The sequence below is a fragment of the Synchiropus splendidus genome, chromosome 17 (genome assembly GCF_027744825.2).
Source record: "Synchiropus splendidus isolate RoL2022-P1 chromosome 17, RoL_Sspl_1.0, whole genome shotgun sequence".
Lineage (NCBI taxonomy): Eukaryota > Metazoa > Chordata > Actinopteri > Syngnathiformes > Callionymidae > Synchiropus > Synchiropus splendidus.
Window position 1 is genome coordinate 5,799,730 of NC_071350.1, and position 15,728 is coordinate 5,815,457.

At 41.4% G+C, this 15,728-nt stretch overlaps 2 protein-coding genes across 3 annotated transcripts in view; one reads left to right on the top strand and one right to left on the bottom strand.

Annotated features, from left to right (window-relative positions):
- The window catches only part of LOC128747958 (spermatogenesis-associated protein 22), a 47,893-nt gene extending 44,856 nt beyond the window's left edge, over positions 1 to 3,037 (top strand). Inside the window, exon 9 of one of the 2 annotated variants that reach the window (XM_053846243.1) lies at positions 3,019 to 3,037. The gene's annotated coding sequence lies outside the window, so the exon portion shown is untranslated. Of the gene's footprint in view, positions 1 to 2,357; positions 2,415 to 3,018 lie in introns of those variants that run through there. The other variant, XM_053846245.1, reaches the window with a different exon arrangement.
- The window catches only part of LOC128747959 (LHFPL tetraspan subfamily member 7 protein), a 54,057-nt gene extending 41,347 nt beyond the window's left edge, over positions 1 to 12,710 (bottom strand). The window contains exon 1 of the mRNA XM_053846247.1: positions 12,053 to 12,710. Coding sequence (XP_053702222.1) covers positions 12,053 to 12,442 — 390 coding nt within the window. The 5' untranslated portion in view covers positions 12,443 to 12,710. The remainder of the gene's footprint in view (positions 1 to 12,052) is intronic.
- Positions 12,711 to 15,728: the final 3,018 nt, after the last annotated feature.

The window sequence follows — 15,728 nt, forward strand, 5'->3', positions numbered from 1 at the left end:
TACTGAACTGCGACACTTTAGTCTCATTTATCATCGAGAGGCTGATGCAGATTAGCATCCAGCAGCGAGACCTTGATATACTTTTGCCATGTTCTCCTTCTTGTTTGATTTGGGTTTGAAAATAAATGTTTGTCTCAAATATTGAACTTCATGTGTTGGTGGGAGCTTTTATTTTTTCGCACCGCAAGAAAATGTTCAGAATTGGTTTGCAGTGAAGTAGCATTTTGTGCAGTCCAAAACAATTTGTACTCAATAAAAGAAAAGACACTTGCTACTACAGAAAGTAGGGCTGTGTATTTGCAGGTATCTTGTGATATGATACGTATCCTGATACAGGAGTGGTGATACGATACATTGCGACATAGTGTGATACTGTAAGTTCATCATTATACTGTAATAAGAACCATCATCTTAAGGGTGAAAATCAGATCATGCAGTACAATATTATGTGCATGGAAACAAGTTTATTGTTGTGACATCAGTCCAGTTAGACTTACAGTTAAATTTCACACTCAAACAGAGGAACGAAACGCTCCCTTCTTCAACAAAAACCCTTCAAGTGTACAAAAAGAAAACGCTACTATTGAACACGTCACAAATGCAGCAGCAAGTACCTATCTACCTACCTAGGGCTGGTCAATAAATTGATTTTTTTCAATGAAAATCGTGATTTTTGTGGAAAAACATGAAACCAAATCAAATAAAATTTCCCTATTACTATATTATTTACAACAATACCAAGGTTCTACAGTGCTGTTGTATGTGCTTCATGTTCAGTCACAGAGTCCAATGAGAAAAGTAAACAACACTACCATGTCAGTTTGTGAGAGCGATATGAGGAATGATTTTGTTGCTAAAAAAGGCAGACAGCTGACAAAGTCCACTTAATAAGTCTGTCGCTTCAGCTTTGCATTTTCAGATGAGGAGCGAACTACTACCCCGGAGTGTCCCGCAGCATTTGGCACCTCCGCTTTCACTCCGCTGAGATGAGCTGCACAGAACTCATCCACCGATGACGGCACTTCATGATGTAGCTTAGCTCACAGAACACCTTGTTTAGTACAACGGTGCGAGCCAACGTGTCTGCAGTACTGAACACTAGTACTAAACACTAAAGCTTCCAACTTATACGAACACTTCGCCGGGGCGGTGGGTCAGTCTTTTGTAGTTTCAACAAAAACTGAAATGAAACTGAACATCAAGTTTTCTTGTATTATTGTGTCGGACAAAATAATACGTCAAAACTAATAACAATGTCAATGAGTATGTTGTTATTCTTTGTTATCAAATGGGGTCGACATAACTGTAGCAGATGTACGACAGCAAAATAGCGGTGAAGTCTGCTTCGGCTCCGCCCACTTCTTCCCGTTGGTTCACCAATTGAAGTGGGATGATCAGCGCTGATGCAAGAGGCTACAAAAATGCTGGAGCTGGCGTTTCCAATACGTCTCCAACACTCCATATACAGTAAACAAAACACACCACGGCAGCCAATGACACTTATGTTGTCTTTACACATGACTTAAGTACAGCGTAACGTGCTGTCTCAATTCTTAGCGACATCCGAACATCCAAAAAGTGCTAGTGCTAATGGTAAAAAATGGGTTTGGGCCTTACACTTTATTGTCCCCTTGGGGAAATTCTTTTCCACAGCATTGTCTCCAGTTGACATACAACAACATTAAAGGACAAATGACAGTGTTACCAAGCCCTGATCTGTTCAGTGAGGCCTTCTGTTAAAGGCCATTACGTGTTTAGTGGATGTGTAATGTCCTGTGCAATTGGGGTTGCAATACGTGCAGTGGCTCTGTTGTTTAAATCTGTGAGGTTTGGTGTAGGAAGACCAAGTATTCTGGAAGCTGTGGTGGTTATGCAAGTGAGTTTGGCCATATTTTTTAAGGACAACATGTTGAAGAATGAGACAGAACAGTACAGGAGGATGTATTGAATTATGCTTTGACACAGCAGCAGGCGAAGATGAGAGCAACATAAAATCTTTACAGTTTGCAGATGGCTCTTTTCTGGATGTCACAGGATTCTAATGTGAATCCCAGTTATTTGCAAATTACATAACACGTTGCACATGCAACAGACACACCGACTCTGTCAGGAAGACTTTCAAATGACAGCACTATAAATAGGCAACAGGTAAGTTGACCTGAACAAAAACGCCAACATTTAACTTGCTGCTAGTTTCTAGTTCAGATTGTAAACTAAACTCAATCAAGCCGTGTATATGATTCATATGTTTTGGGTATTTTGTTTCCTGTCACACCCCGCACTTTAACTCAAACTCGCGCTCCTTCATGGCTGAGATGGATTATAAAATTCTCCTTCTTCCCCCTCCTTCATTATAGATCACAAATGTGGAGCATATCAGATGAGAGGATCAAATGGCTGGCGTGGCAGACTCGCTACAGTTTAATAATGAGATCCACAGAGTTGCTCGCCGGTTTATTCAGCTCTCATCCCAGGCTGTGGACGCTCCAGGCTAAGTTCTGCTTTCTCCTCTCTCACAATAGATGCTGTAATTGAATTATAGAGCAACTGATACTTCTGAGCCTCAGCACCTCCGCCTCAAAGGTCTTTTTCTAAAGAAAGCAGGCCTGTTTTGTTTAGTCCTCAACTTTCAACACTGACGCTAACAAGAGAAAATGGTCAAATTGTAAGTAAAAGTAGGTTGGGTAAGCAAGCATGTCTCAGAAATCGATCATTTCACATTCATCATCAACACTCAGAGATGTTATGAAAGTAGTAGAGAGCCGAAGGGAGCGTGCCTAGTTACAGTGGAGCACTGAGCGAGTGAAAAAGACGCTCCACTCTTTTGTTGTCGAGTTGAAATAATGAGCTGAAAAAGCCTTAGAGCACAATGCTCATGTAATCCAGCACGTTTTCATGCAGCTCTGAGAAGTCCGTCTGCAGGTGAGCAAAAACAAAAGTACAGCCCAAACAGGCTGCATTTTCAAAACACTGCTCCTAAAAGGGATTTTGCTCTTTTCTTCTTATCTTTCTGCGCAGGAAAATTGCAGCAGCCGAGTTTCTCTATAATAGACCAGCACTAATTTAGAAATCACAAGACGTATTCAGGCCAGCCAGCAGATGAATCCCCTCCACCTGGTCCAGCTGGATGGTTGCTGCACTGTCATTTATCAGAGGTAATCGTGCAGCCAGTCTATACATGAACTACACACCTGCTGCAACGTTCAAGATTAGTTGCAAGCAAGAGTAATGTTTCATGTTTATTTGATGCAATATGATGTACATGCAGTACTGGATATGTCTGTTCACCTGACAGGCTTGAAGACCTTCTGCACCACATCTGTCAATGCCAATAACTACTGAGACCTTCTACAGTCAGTTGAACAACTAACTTGTTGAACAAATCGCTGTCTGTGTTCAGTATGAAGTGCATGAAGTGACAACAGGGACTTCAGGGTCAGGACCATGGACAGCACTAAACCCATGCTCCAGAAAAAAAAAGTGTGTATCAGCACTATGACAACACATTTCTTGGGTCATGGCAGCAGTTTCATAGATTTGACCCTATGTTGTGGTTTATGAAGTCATGTGACATAAGTGGCTTAGCAGAGGTCTGCACTCAGTCCAGACAGAGGGGTTTAAATACTATTATTACGTTTGTTTAGACCTTGAATATGATGCAAAAATCCAAAAGTATACCTATGGGAGTGAACACAAACTCACAGAGTGATCACACAATATGATTCTGGACGTATGGGTCAAATACACATATCTAATGAAGCATTAAATCCCAATTGACGCAGCATCAGAATACAGAATCACACAAGTCTCCTTCCCTGTAGATATCCCACAACATCTAAAAGTCAGAAGGGTAGTGTCACCAAATTCACTTTCATCTTCTACTAGCTGGTAGAAATGAAATGGCTAGTTAAAAGCCTCGACATCATCTCATTTATGGTGCAGATTAATAACTATCCAGAAAGGCGTGGTGTGTGCTAGATCTATCCTCTCATCTGGCTCACAACCTCAAAAACTCTCACAACCCGGTTTACTTTTGCATTTATGTATGATCCTCTCTACGGCTGCTCTGGAGTGCAGCTTTCATAATTCATGCACACTGTACTGTGGCAGCTTGGAGAGCCTCCACTCCGCTTCATTTCATCAGCAAGTTACACTCATCCATGTTAAACACAGCACAGGAACGCAGACTCTCCTGACCTTAGATATGAGCGTTGCTTTTGTTTGGTCCTTTCTACTTCAACAAATATAGTTTTTTTTAAGTGTTTTTAAGTGCTTATGTTTCCACACACCACTTTACCTCTAGGTCCTACTTTCCAGATCAAAGCAGTATCGATAAAGCCTCCGTCCTGAGCATCTTCAAGTCTGTCAACATTTTGCGTCATGGCGTGACCACAACACACAAACCTGTTCTTCCCTGATACACGGTGTTGGAGAATCATTTGATATTTACTAGTAATTTACTGTCCTGTAAATGACTGCAGCAAACAGGGTGAGAACTGAGAGATGCACGTGCATGGATGTATGCTGGACGTCATCATCTCTTCTGCAGATCAGAACTGAGAGCAGCAAACCTAGTGATAAAAATGTTCTGACTTTGGTCACATCGGAACTTTGTTCTTGGCTGTGGGGCTTTTGCCCAAAAGAAAATTAAGCAAATTGAACAATGCATTTAAACATGGTCAAACTTGTCAGGTTTCGCCTCACGGTAGTGACACAAACTCCCGACGGAGACACTGACTTGAGGAGCAATATATGTGTCGAGATGTTTTCTTCCTCCCTCAATTGATGTTTGTTCTCATTCATGTTATGACCATAAAGGTATAAAGGTCACAGTTTTTATTCACTCAAAAGAATTTGATGCTTCAGTACATGGCAAAAGCAAGTCTTCACTTCAGTGACAGATTCTGATGGACATCTAGATCCAGGACAGAGGAAATCAGACCATAGCCACCCATAGAAGCAGCATCACCTTGGTATTGAAGCAGCCCTTTCTGGCAGAATCAGACTGGGCTTAAGATATTTCAAAGCAATCGCCCAGCCCAAAGTCACTGTACTGCGCCTGACAGGCAACAACTACCAACTGTTTTATTTTGAGCTGGGTGCTGGGTATTTAAGAGAAGACCAGGAGAATGTTTCATTGCCAAACTTCATGCAGTAATAATAATCAGGATGACTAAGTCTGGCGCTCTATCGAATGGTGAACTCATGTTGTTATCAGCAGACAGACACCCGACTGTATCCATCTGATCTGCTGATGTTGAAGGTACTTGAGGTCGGTTTCACTGACTATAGGAAAAAGACAGCAACCAGAAAATATCATTCTCATCAAACCTCCAGGGATTGAGACGATATATCATTCAATTTGTCCTCACAATGACTGGGTTCCTCAAAAATGCATATCAACACGTTCCTCTTTGTTGTGTGTATAAAGCAGTCCCTGGCTGCTCTATCCATCATCTGGACGGCCGCTGCTCTGCGCTACCAATTTCTTAGCTGTACACAGCAGACCTCTTGGACCCCATCATTCTGTTGGCACACTTACACTCATGTCAACAGACTCTCTCTCTCACACACACACACACACTGAAAAACATGTACATCATCTAACTTATTCCAAAAAACATTGGCTACCCTGCAGGACAGGAACAGAAAGAAAGCACTGAGGGCAATGCAGAGGAGTCAGATGTCATGATGACATTTATGAGTGAGGAAATACAGTTTTGAGGAACTGATTTGATAAGAAAATAAACAAAAACAAAAAGAGGATGTGACGGTAATGAAGGAAAGGATGGTTACACTGTGCAAGGAAGTCCAAAGTCATCCAAGGGCAATTGTCAAAATGGAAGAGTCAGCAAAAAGACGATGAGAGGAAATTGCCAGGGGAAAAAAATTAAATAAAATACAGGACAGTCAGTGGAGACCTAACCTGGAAAAAAAGATCAGCAAAAAGCAATCAACAAATTGAAGAAATACATTCACAACCTGATGGCAACAAACAACACTCATGTGAAAACTATAAAAACATGAAGGAAACTGCAGTCAAGACTGAGGAGAGACTCAAACACTTGTTGGAAGTCAGAGCCAGGATGATAAGATTTGTATCTCCGATCAGGGTTTTTGCTGCAGATCACAATTCCAATCACATGGATTGAGCATGAATTTGTCATCAAAATGATGAGACCTTCTGTGTACATGATGTGAAAAACGTGAAATAAAATCAATTTATTTCAGACACGTTTCTATACTCTTCAAGAAGGCAAAAAACCCTGCAAAAAACCTTGCAGCATGCAGCAACTATTCTGTCAAAAGAACAAACTGAAAAACATTTAATTCGATGTGAGACGTCGCAGTTTGGTGAATCTCTTGAGACTTTGCTATGTCTGTGAAATATTGACATACTGGCCACGTGTAGCGGGACTCTGAGACAGTTTCCACTCCGGACGTTTTCAAAAGTTTCAGATTGACGTGGCTGATGAACGCTGCACCCGACTCCAAAATGGCGAAAGGAGTCAGTCATTTCTGTCTCCGCAAAAACGACATCTGAGAAAGGCTGCTCATCTGGCTCCGTGAAATGAATGGTTATTTCTTATCAATCCGAATGTCACGCTGACCGGCGGGTGTTGCTAAGCGTCAGCTGCGCTAACAGCCTGCTGCTGAGGAACCAGCGGTCTGACTTTCATGAGCCCGGAAAACTCCCCGTGCTCCGTCAAGTGCTGGCACTCTAAATGTCACACAGCAGACATGCCGCTGCTTAGTGAGCACGGAGGAGCAGACGCATCACAACCACCAATTGTTGTGATCGGCAGTGACAGGTAGTGATCAGTATTCACCAGTCACGCTGAAATCGGCCAATCACAATTCTCATCAAACCTCTTGTCAACACTTGTACACATCCGTCCATTCATTCAAGTCCACGACAAATAGTGAACCACAACTGTATGGTGAGCCCAAGTATACGTGGGTTAACTGGTCTCTGATCACGGAGCGACCTCGCTGTAGCAGAGCTGTATCTTCAGCCGCTGCCATGTTATCATCATGACGGGCACTGTGTGTGACTTTACCTTCTCCGTTCTAAACAAAGTTCAAATGCCAGGATGGGCCCCCGGAGTTGCCCTTTATTAGTCTCACATTGTCACATTGTATAAACAGATAAATAATAAACAAATAATAATAAACAAATGATTGACAATCAACATGCTTTATCCAATGTTCTGGTACAAAGACATGTGCCACTTATATTTATGGTTTACAGTGAGAAGGTTTGAGATGATGCATATATATATATGTAATGCATATAATGTATGTTATGTGTAATTCTTCTGCCCTGCCCTTTGAAATGACAGCACCTCATATTAGTCATTACTAATGTGGTCCCTTAAAAGGGACGGACGAACGATGACTCATGATTGGTTGAATCAACAGTGTTGATCAGTGGAAGATGCAATATCACCTCTTAACTGTCAGTGTGAAAGAACCATGTGCATCCATTCATTTAATTTAATTTAATTTAATTTAATTTAATTGAACAGTTTGCTCTCCAGACAACAGGGAACCTTTGTAAGTGCAAGAGTTCCTGGTCCACTGATCACACTGATGCACAAGACACGTGGCAGCTAGGATGATAACAACAACAAAAACATCCCTGAACAAAAGCAAACAGATGTTCTGTTTGCTTTTGTTCAGGGATGTTTTTCACTACACAATGGCCAGGGTTTCCACTACTCTGAATGGACTTGAGATTCTTATCAAATTGAAATTCTTATACAAATATTTTCAAGACATTAAAAGAGCTTTAGTTTAAATAAGGTGCTATAAAAACTTGAATGTAGCCACCATCCTGATTTATTGTGCTGTTGTCCAACTGATGCAAAATAAACAACATCTTGTGGTTTAAATGTATGTATGGCTCCATCATTTGATTCAGTAATATACCAAATTCATTCAAATTTAAAAATGTAGCGTCTTGTGGCAAATATTCTTATACGATTAAACTGCGATTAATTGAGATTAACTGATCACAAATTCTCTAATTAATTAGATTTTTTTTTTTTTTTATCGCATCCCAGCCCTACTAAAAACATGTCTGTACAACAAAGTTATCCCTGTGCGATCCATCTGTCACTGACCTGTGCCATGGTGCCATGTTTGCTATTTTTGCAGGTTAACAACTCGGCTACGGACGAACGTTCGGTCACTCTTCAGAATATGTTCAGGAGACACTTCATCTCGCTGACACTTCAGATCACACTTGCAACACAGAAAAGCATTAGTGCCTTCGGTGGATTAACGCGTCGCATCACTGTGACACAGCCATCACTTGTGGTGAACTTTCATCACGAAGAACTGAACAGAATCAGGTCAGCCATTGTTTCCCGTGCAATCAGGCCAGCGGTTCTCTAGAGTGAAGCAGCAGCGCTCGGAACATCGTTCATAACACAAACTGCTTACTCCCCACTGAGGGTCCCTGCTAGCATTAGCAGAGGAGGCAGGCCAACTGCCAACTAGTGCAGTAGAACAGAAACGATATTTTCTTCATCTTTTATTATGACTTGAAATAATGCAATGTTAATGTGCAAAAAGGTTTTACATTGAACTATAAACAATATGAATGAGACACACTTGAACTCATTTCCAGAAATCTAAAATAATACTTTTACTCTGACACTGTTTTTGTCATCAATATATATATATTTATTTATAATATTAGTTTATTATAAAGACACCACCAAATGAAAACAAGTCAGTAATTGAAGCTTCTGGTTCTGATACCACTGGAATGCTAATATTATTATATTAATATTATAGAATGAGTGCAGCTGGCAAACTGTTTTTTCACTATTAAATGGAACATTAAATGGAACTTTAATAATAAAAGAAAATCCCCCATAAATGAAAACAAAAAACTAAGTCTATGAGGACTGAGAATACTAATACTAATAATAATAATAATAATAATAATAATAATAATAATAATAATAATAATAATAATAATAATAATAATTGCTATGCAAATAATATATTTTACTGTAGTCATACATTCACAATTCACATTCACAATGAATAATATATTGACTGCCTTTGGTCTGTTACCCTGAGTCTCAGAAGCATCAATCAATATGTAGTTGATCGCCATAAATGAACACATAAGCAGCCAGTGAGAGAAATAACAACTACTTCTTATTGAGTCACTATTAGATTTAGAAGTAGTTCTCACCCACAGAGAGGTGAAATGACTTGCTCGCTGTGTGCACCATCAGTGTTCCTCACACCACCAGTAAAGGCCTGTATCTGTATGCTGTGTCTTCCTGGCACGTGGCGAGAACCACTGCTGCTTGTTCTGTCTGAGCTGTTTGAGGGTTACAGTATGGGCCAATGCCACTTTTACACAGTCTCTCATGCAGTTCTGTCAGTGTTGCTGGCGTCCGGCTCATTCAGACCACGCCATGACCTTGACGTGGAATCAGCATTCAGATATGCAGTCGGCGTCTCCTGCACAAACCTGCACAAAAGCTCTATAGGTGTTTCAATTTCTGTCACATCCGTCGAGTGCAGGTGGGAAAAGTACACCTGGCATCTGGCATCTCTGGATTCTAGTGCTGAATTTCCATCCTCTATCCACAGCACACACCATCTGTGCCAGTTCAAGCATACTCATGCATGTTCATGCTCGTGTGAGAGCACAAGGAGAGCGATCAGCACATCCATGCGTAGAGATGGAGTCATAAAGTGGCAACGGCGAACACTCAATGGCTCCCTCACCTTTATTAATGGCAGCAGGAGCAGTTAGTGCGCTCAGGTTTATCACTGAGGTAATGTGTCGCTCTGCAGGGAGGAGCCGCTTCAGCAGCCTCCTGCTCACCACAGAGCAGGCAGCATCTGTACCAGCTGAACACGCACACACTCACACACAAGCTGCTCGCACTCTTGAGTCCGGGTGTAAGGAAATGTCAATACATGACTCACATGTGCCGTACTTGACGGGAGCGTTGGGCGATATGGACAAAAAAGTCCGTCTAATAAAATAAACCCAGATCCAGAGACTCGAACGAAGAGTCGAACAGCGTCATTATCAAAGGTTCCCTGTAGTAAAAATAAGTTTAAAACTATGATCGTGAACCAAGGTCCACCACATTCTCCACAACTGTCACATGCCGGTGTCGGCTGTCAAACGCTGTGGAGCTGGAGTTTGGCGGTAAATCGTGTGAAGTTATCGCCTATCCCTCGACGGCACACTCTGAATCGATACTTTAAGTATGTTTATTCACTAGCACGCTTATTAATTATGCAAATTAATATTTAACTTCTTAGGTCTCCTGTCCACGTGTGTAGAAATTATATTTTTGTCCTTGCCACAAATACCTTCCATCATACATACTGGTACCAAGCCAGTACTGTGCATGATCCATCAGACACATCTATGGACACACAATGTGACAGCCATTTCAGTGGGAAAAAGAAGGTAGGATGCAAAGACACCAGACTTGTGCAACAACAACTCCTGAAAATTCAAGGTGCCCGGGTAAGTGTCTCTGCCTCCATACCACAAAGAAGGATTTCTTTGTTTCTATTTGGTGCATGCCATTCTGGCTTTGAGGCTCCAATGCAAAATGCATTTCCAAACTGAAATGAATCCATTCAAGTAGAAGTGACTCCAGATGAACCTGAAGCTTTCCTCCGCTGCTTCCCTTAAGTCTTTCTTCAACAAACGCTTCTTTCAAAATGACGATACCCAGGCTTGTCTCTGACGCGTGGCCCATTAGATCAGTTGGCAGGGAGTGTTTCCCTGATTTACACATCAGAAAACTCAGCCTCAGATCACCAGCAGTAAAGCATGCGCACAGCTCCTTCACGGCTGCAACGTCTGCGTCTGAAGAATCCCTGCAGTTCCAGTCTTCCCTCAGATCTCATGGTGGCACTGTGCTCTGTCTTGCCTGCACTTATTAATATCTCCCTTTCAAATGCTAATATCTTTCATGTATTAGTTATAACTCTAGAGTTGTCTTGCAGCAGGCTTTCACTGTGGATGTGGGCGCAGGCGAGCCAAACACACACCAGCGTTTCCCGTACAGGGTTTTGTCCTGTAGCCTCATAGCATAAGCTCGGCGTTGTCTTGACTCCTAACACTGAGTTTGCTCCAGAAGAAGACGCCTCGACATGACTCTGTAAACTAGACTCATTCCTGAATCCTCAGTATGAAAGGAACCACATTAATATTCAACAGGTTCGGACAAATGTTTCTTTCAGTTGCTCTCAATGTATTTTACTTATTTCATATATATATATATATATATATATATATATATATATATATATATATATATATATATACACACACACATTAGGGGTGGGATTCGATAAAAAAAATACATATATAGAATTTGTGATTAATTAATCTCAATTAGTCATAGTTTAATGGTAGTTTAATGGTAGGAATATTTACCACAAGAAGCCACATTTTTCAATTTGAATGAATTTGGTATATTACAGAATCAAATGATAGACCCATACATGCATTTAAACAAAAACATTTTGCATTAGTTTGACAATAGCACAATAAATCACGATGGTGGCTATATTCAAGTTTTCATATCAAATATTTGTATAATATTTATAAAACCCACCACTAATATATATATATATATATATATATATATATATATATATATATATATATATATATATATATATATATATATATATATGGTACAGAAAAAACGAAAATATATAAGAGTGTAACATATCTAAATTTAATTATATAAAGTTTAAAAAAAATTAAAATAGTAGTTAATATATAAAATAAACCAAATTTACAAATAAAAAAGTCAAAAGATGGCAGAGCCCAAAAAATGTGGACGGATTCGAACATGCTCCTCATTCCATCATATGTACGGTAGGAGCTTTATACTTATTACAGCATGACGTCATGTTGTGTGTTTAGTTTTCCAAACGTTATCCTTGGTTGTGCTTGAATTTCAATGCAAGTTAACCCAAACTCCACCGTCGCTGGTGGTTGGTGCTGAGGAGCCGAGAGAGTGCGCGCGTGTGTCCGTACCTGCCAGGAGCTGGAGGGGATCTCGGTGAATTTCCCCGCTCCTCCAAACGTGTAGCACCGGTACATGTGGTCCAGGGACTCGGAGCAGTGCCACAGCAAGCCGAAGTTGATGGACTCCTTACTGCCGGCATGATGACGATGCTGCTGCTGCTGATGATGATGATGGAGGTGGTGGTTCCGCAACTGGTCCGCTACGATCCAGGCAGGAGACATGCAGCTGAAGCTACACACGGCCACCAGAGCCGTGGACAGCAGCACCCAGAAGCAGCCCACGCAGCTGAACATGCTGGCGGCTTGGGCCACGGAGCCCAGTTCCACACCCACGTCGACCCGGAATTCGGCTGCTTCCGCTGGTTTCTCTTTTCTCTCCCGTCTCAGCAGCGAAGGCATTTGGAGCTCACGTCTCCAACTTCAGCAGCAGCGCCACGCGGGTGTCGCACAAGTCCGCTCACAGCATCAAGACAGCGGCGCGTGACCACACCAGCAGGTGGAAAGGGTGCTGGAGATATCAACCCGCGGCTCCGCCTGGGCTCAGTGACGCTCACACTCCCGTCCGTCAGGCTGGATCAGTCGAGAGCAGCCGGGCGAGTCGGTCCACTCAGCAACATCAACATCCTCCTGCTCGCCTCTTCAACTGTGCACTTCGTTCATCCCACTGTCTGACAGCAAAAGCCAGTCAAGCTTAACAACACTTCCGGCAAGGCATTTCAAAATCAAACACCAGTCCATTTGACACGTGAACGAAATTGACTTGTCTCAATTCAACCATGGGGAAACAATTCTGAATGGTTTCAAGAAGCTGTTGTAGCAAAAGTTTCAGGGGATAAATGTCAACTGTAAACGAACATAATAATCCCTTACAAACCTACATAATACTCAGTACTCCCCCAACTACTGTCCAAGTCAATGACTTTTCAATCTGTTTCGTTTGTCCCCACATACAGAGGAGTTACTTTTTTGACAAAAAAAAAAAAAACCTCAATACTTTTTTTTTAAGACCTTCCCTGCCGACCTCTGGCGAGGGATGCTGACAGAAGGTGCGCCGTCAATGCAAAGATGAGAAGACTAGATTTCTGGCAAATACCGCCCCCCTCTGGTAAATGTCTAAAACTCAAATACCGTCAAATGTGTCGTAAAAAATAATACAAAGACGCATAAAATATACATTTGAATGAAACACAAATAAAACATTACACATACATATCTGAAAACAGTAGTGGTGCATGGTATCAAGAGTCTTTTTTGGTTCTTAAGCACTGCTTTACAAAGTGCATTTTCCCCTCACAATATCCATTCACATTGATTCCTTCTCTCTCCGTGTTTTCACCTCCATTTTCTGTGGAGAACTTTATCATTTCTAGCTTGGTGCAGTGTCTGAACACTGAGCAGGGTGAGGCTGCAGAAGCCAGTCTGAGTTGTCCGTGTTTCACATTTTATTGAGAATTTTATTGATTCATTTTTTTTGTCACTACTTCTAAAAGCCGGGTCCAGAGTCCGAACGTCTGATGCCAGCACCAGTATTGCTGATGTGTAAATACTACAAGTGGACACAGCTGTGGAAACAACTGTGTGAAAGTCATTTGATTTCGATAAGCTGAAACAAAGTTAATAACACAAGTGTTAAGCTTAAAATCCTCGAGACAGACACTAGCAGAATAGCAGGTGGTGCATGCATATACAGGACTGTCTCAGAAAATTAGAATATTGTGATAAAGTTCATTATTTTCTTTAATGCAATTAAAAAAAACAAAAATGCCATACATCATGGATTCATTACAAATCAACAGAAATATTGCAAGCCTTTTATTATTTTAATATTGCTGATTATGGCTGAGAGCTTGAGAAAACTCAAAAATCCTATCTCAAAAAATTTGAATATCAAGAAAAAGTACACCTGCAAGGGTTTCCTGAGCCTTTAAAAACACTCAGCTTGGTTCAGTAAACTAAATCACAAGTATGGGGAAGACTACTGATCTGACTGCTGTCCAGAGGACCATCATTGACACCCTCCATCAGGAGGGTAAGACACAAAAAGAAATTTGTCAAAAAGCAGGCTGTTCACAGAGTGCAGTTTCAAAGCACATTCATAAAAAGTCTGTTGGAAGGGGGAAATGTGGCAGGAAACGCTGCACAACCAAGAGAGATGACCGCAGCCTTAACAGCATTGTGAAGAAGAGCCCAGAGTCCAGGTATCAAAAGCCACTGTTCACAGACATGTCCGGGAATTGGGCTACAATAGCCGTATTCCCATGGTCAAGCCACTTCTGAACTCAAAACAACGGAAGAAGCGTCTGACTTGGGCTATGGAAAAGAAGCACTGAACAGTTGCAGAGTGGTCCAAAGTCCTCTTTTCAGACGAAAGCAAGTTTTGCATTTCATTTGGAAGTCAAGGCGCCAGAGTCTGGAGAAAGGCTGGAGAGGAGCAAAATCCAAGTTGCTTGAAATCCAGTGTGAAGTTCCCACAGTCTGCGATGGTTTGGGGAGCCATTTCAGCTGCTGGTGTTGGTCCACTGTGTTTCATCAAGTCCAGAATAAATGAATGTGTTTACCAAGAGATTTTAGAGCACTACATGCTTCCGTCTGCTGAAAAGCTCTATGGCGATGATGATTTCATTTTCCAGCATGATCTGGCACCTGCCCACAGTGCCAAAACCACCAGTAACTGGTGTACTGACCATGGCATTACTGTCCTGGATTGGCCTGCCAATTCCCCTGACCTGAACCCCATTGAGAATTTGTGGAGTATTGTGAAGAAGAAGCTGAAAGACACCAGACCCAACAGTGCAATTGAGCTAAAGGCCGCTATTGAAGCATCCTGGGCATCCATAACACCTCAGCAATGCTACAGGTTGATTGCCTCCATGCCACGCCGCATTGATGCAGTAATCCAGGCAAAAGGATTCCCAACCAAGTACTGAGTGCATTAATGGAGATTTTCAAATGTTTGATTTTGTTTTGCTGATATACTTTTTTTTTTACTTGATCTGAGGAAAGATTCTAATTTTTTGAGATAGGATTTTTGAGTTTTCTCAAGCTCTAAGCCATAATCAGCAATATTAAAATAATAAAAGGCTTGCAATATTTCTGTTGATTTGTAATGAATCCATGATGTATGGCATTTTTGTTTTTTTTAATTGCATTAAAGAAAATAATGAACTTTATCACAATATTCTAATTTTCTGAGACAGTCCTGTATAGTCCTAAAAGTCCTTTACAGGACATCACCATAGACACAACATACACATCACTTACCCAGCATATGGCTGCTGGCATAAAGATTCTGGGTCGAGTCGCCTCAGCAAAGTTCTTCAAAATCTTTATTACTGAACCCTTGGCACCAGCCAATATTTACAAAAAACGAGATTTGTCTATTTTTTATTTTACTAAACACTCCTTCTGCACAATATGATTGACTTCGACAATTTGATATTACAAACACAGTTTTTACTGGAGCTGCAGTGGACAAAGACATAGCCGAGGGTCCAGGTCACCTGCGTCTGAGGGCCGTCACTGACATTTGAACTGGAACGGTCGGCATCAGTTGGGCCGCCTGCGGAGCTGACAAACTCATCTGCCCGAACAGAGTTGATGAGGTCACTCAGATACTTGTAGTAAAGGTTACTGGATAGGAAGCCTGGCATGTAAACCTGGAAAAGAGTACAAGTCAATCTGCATC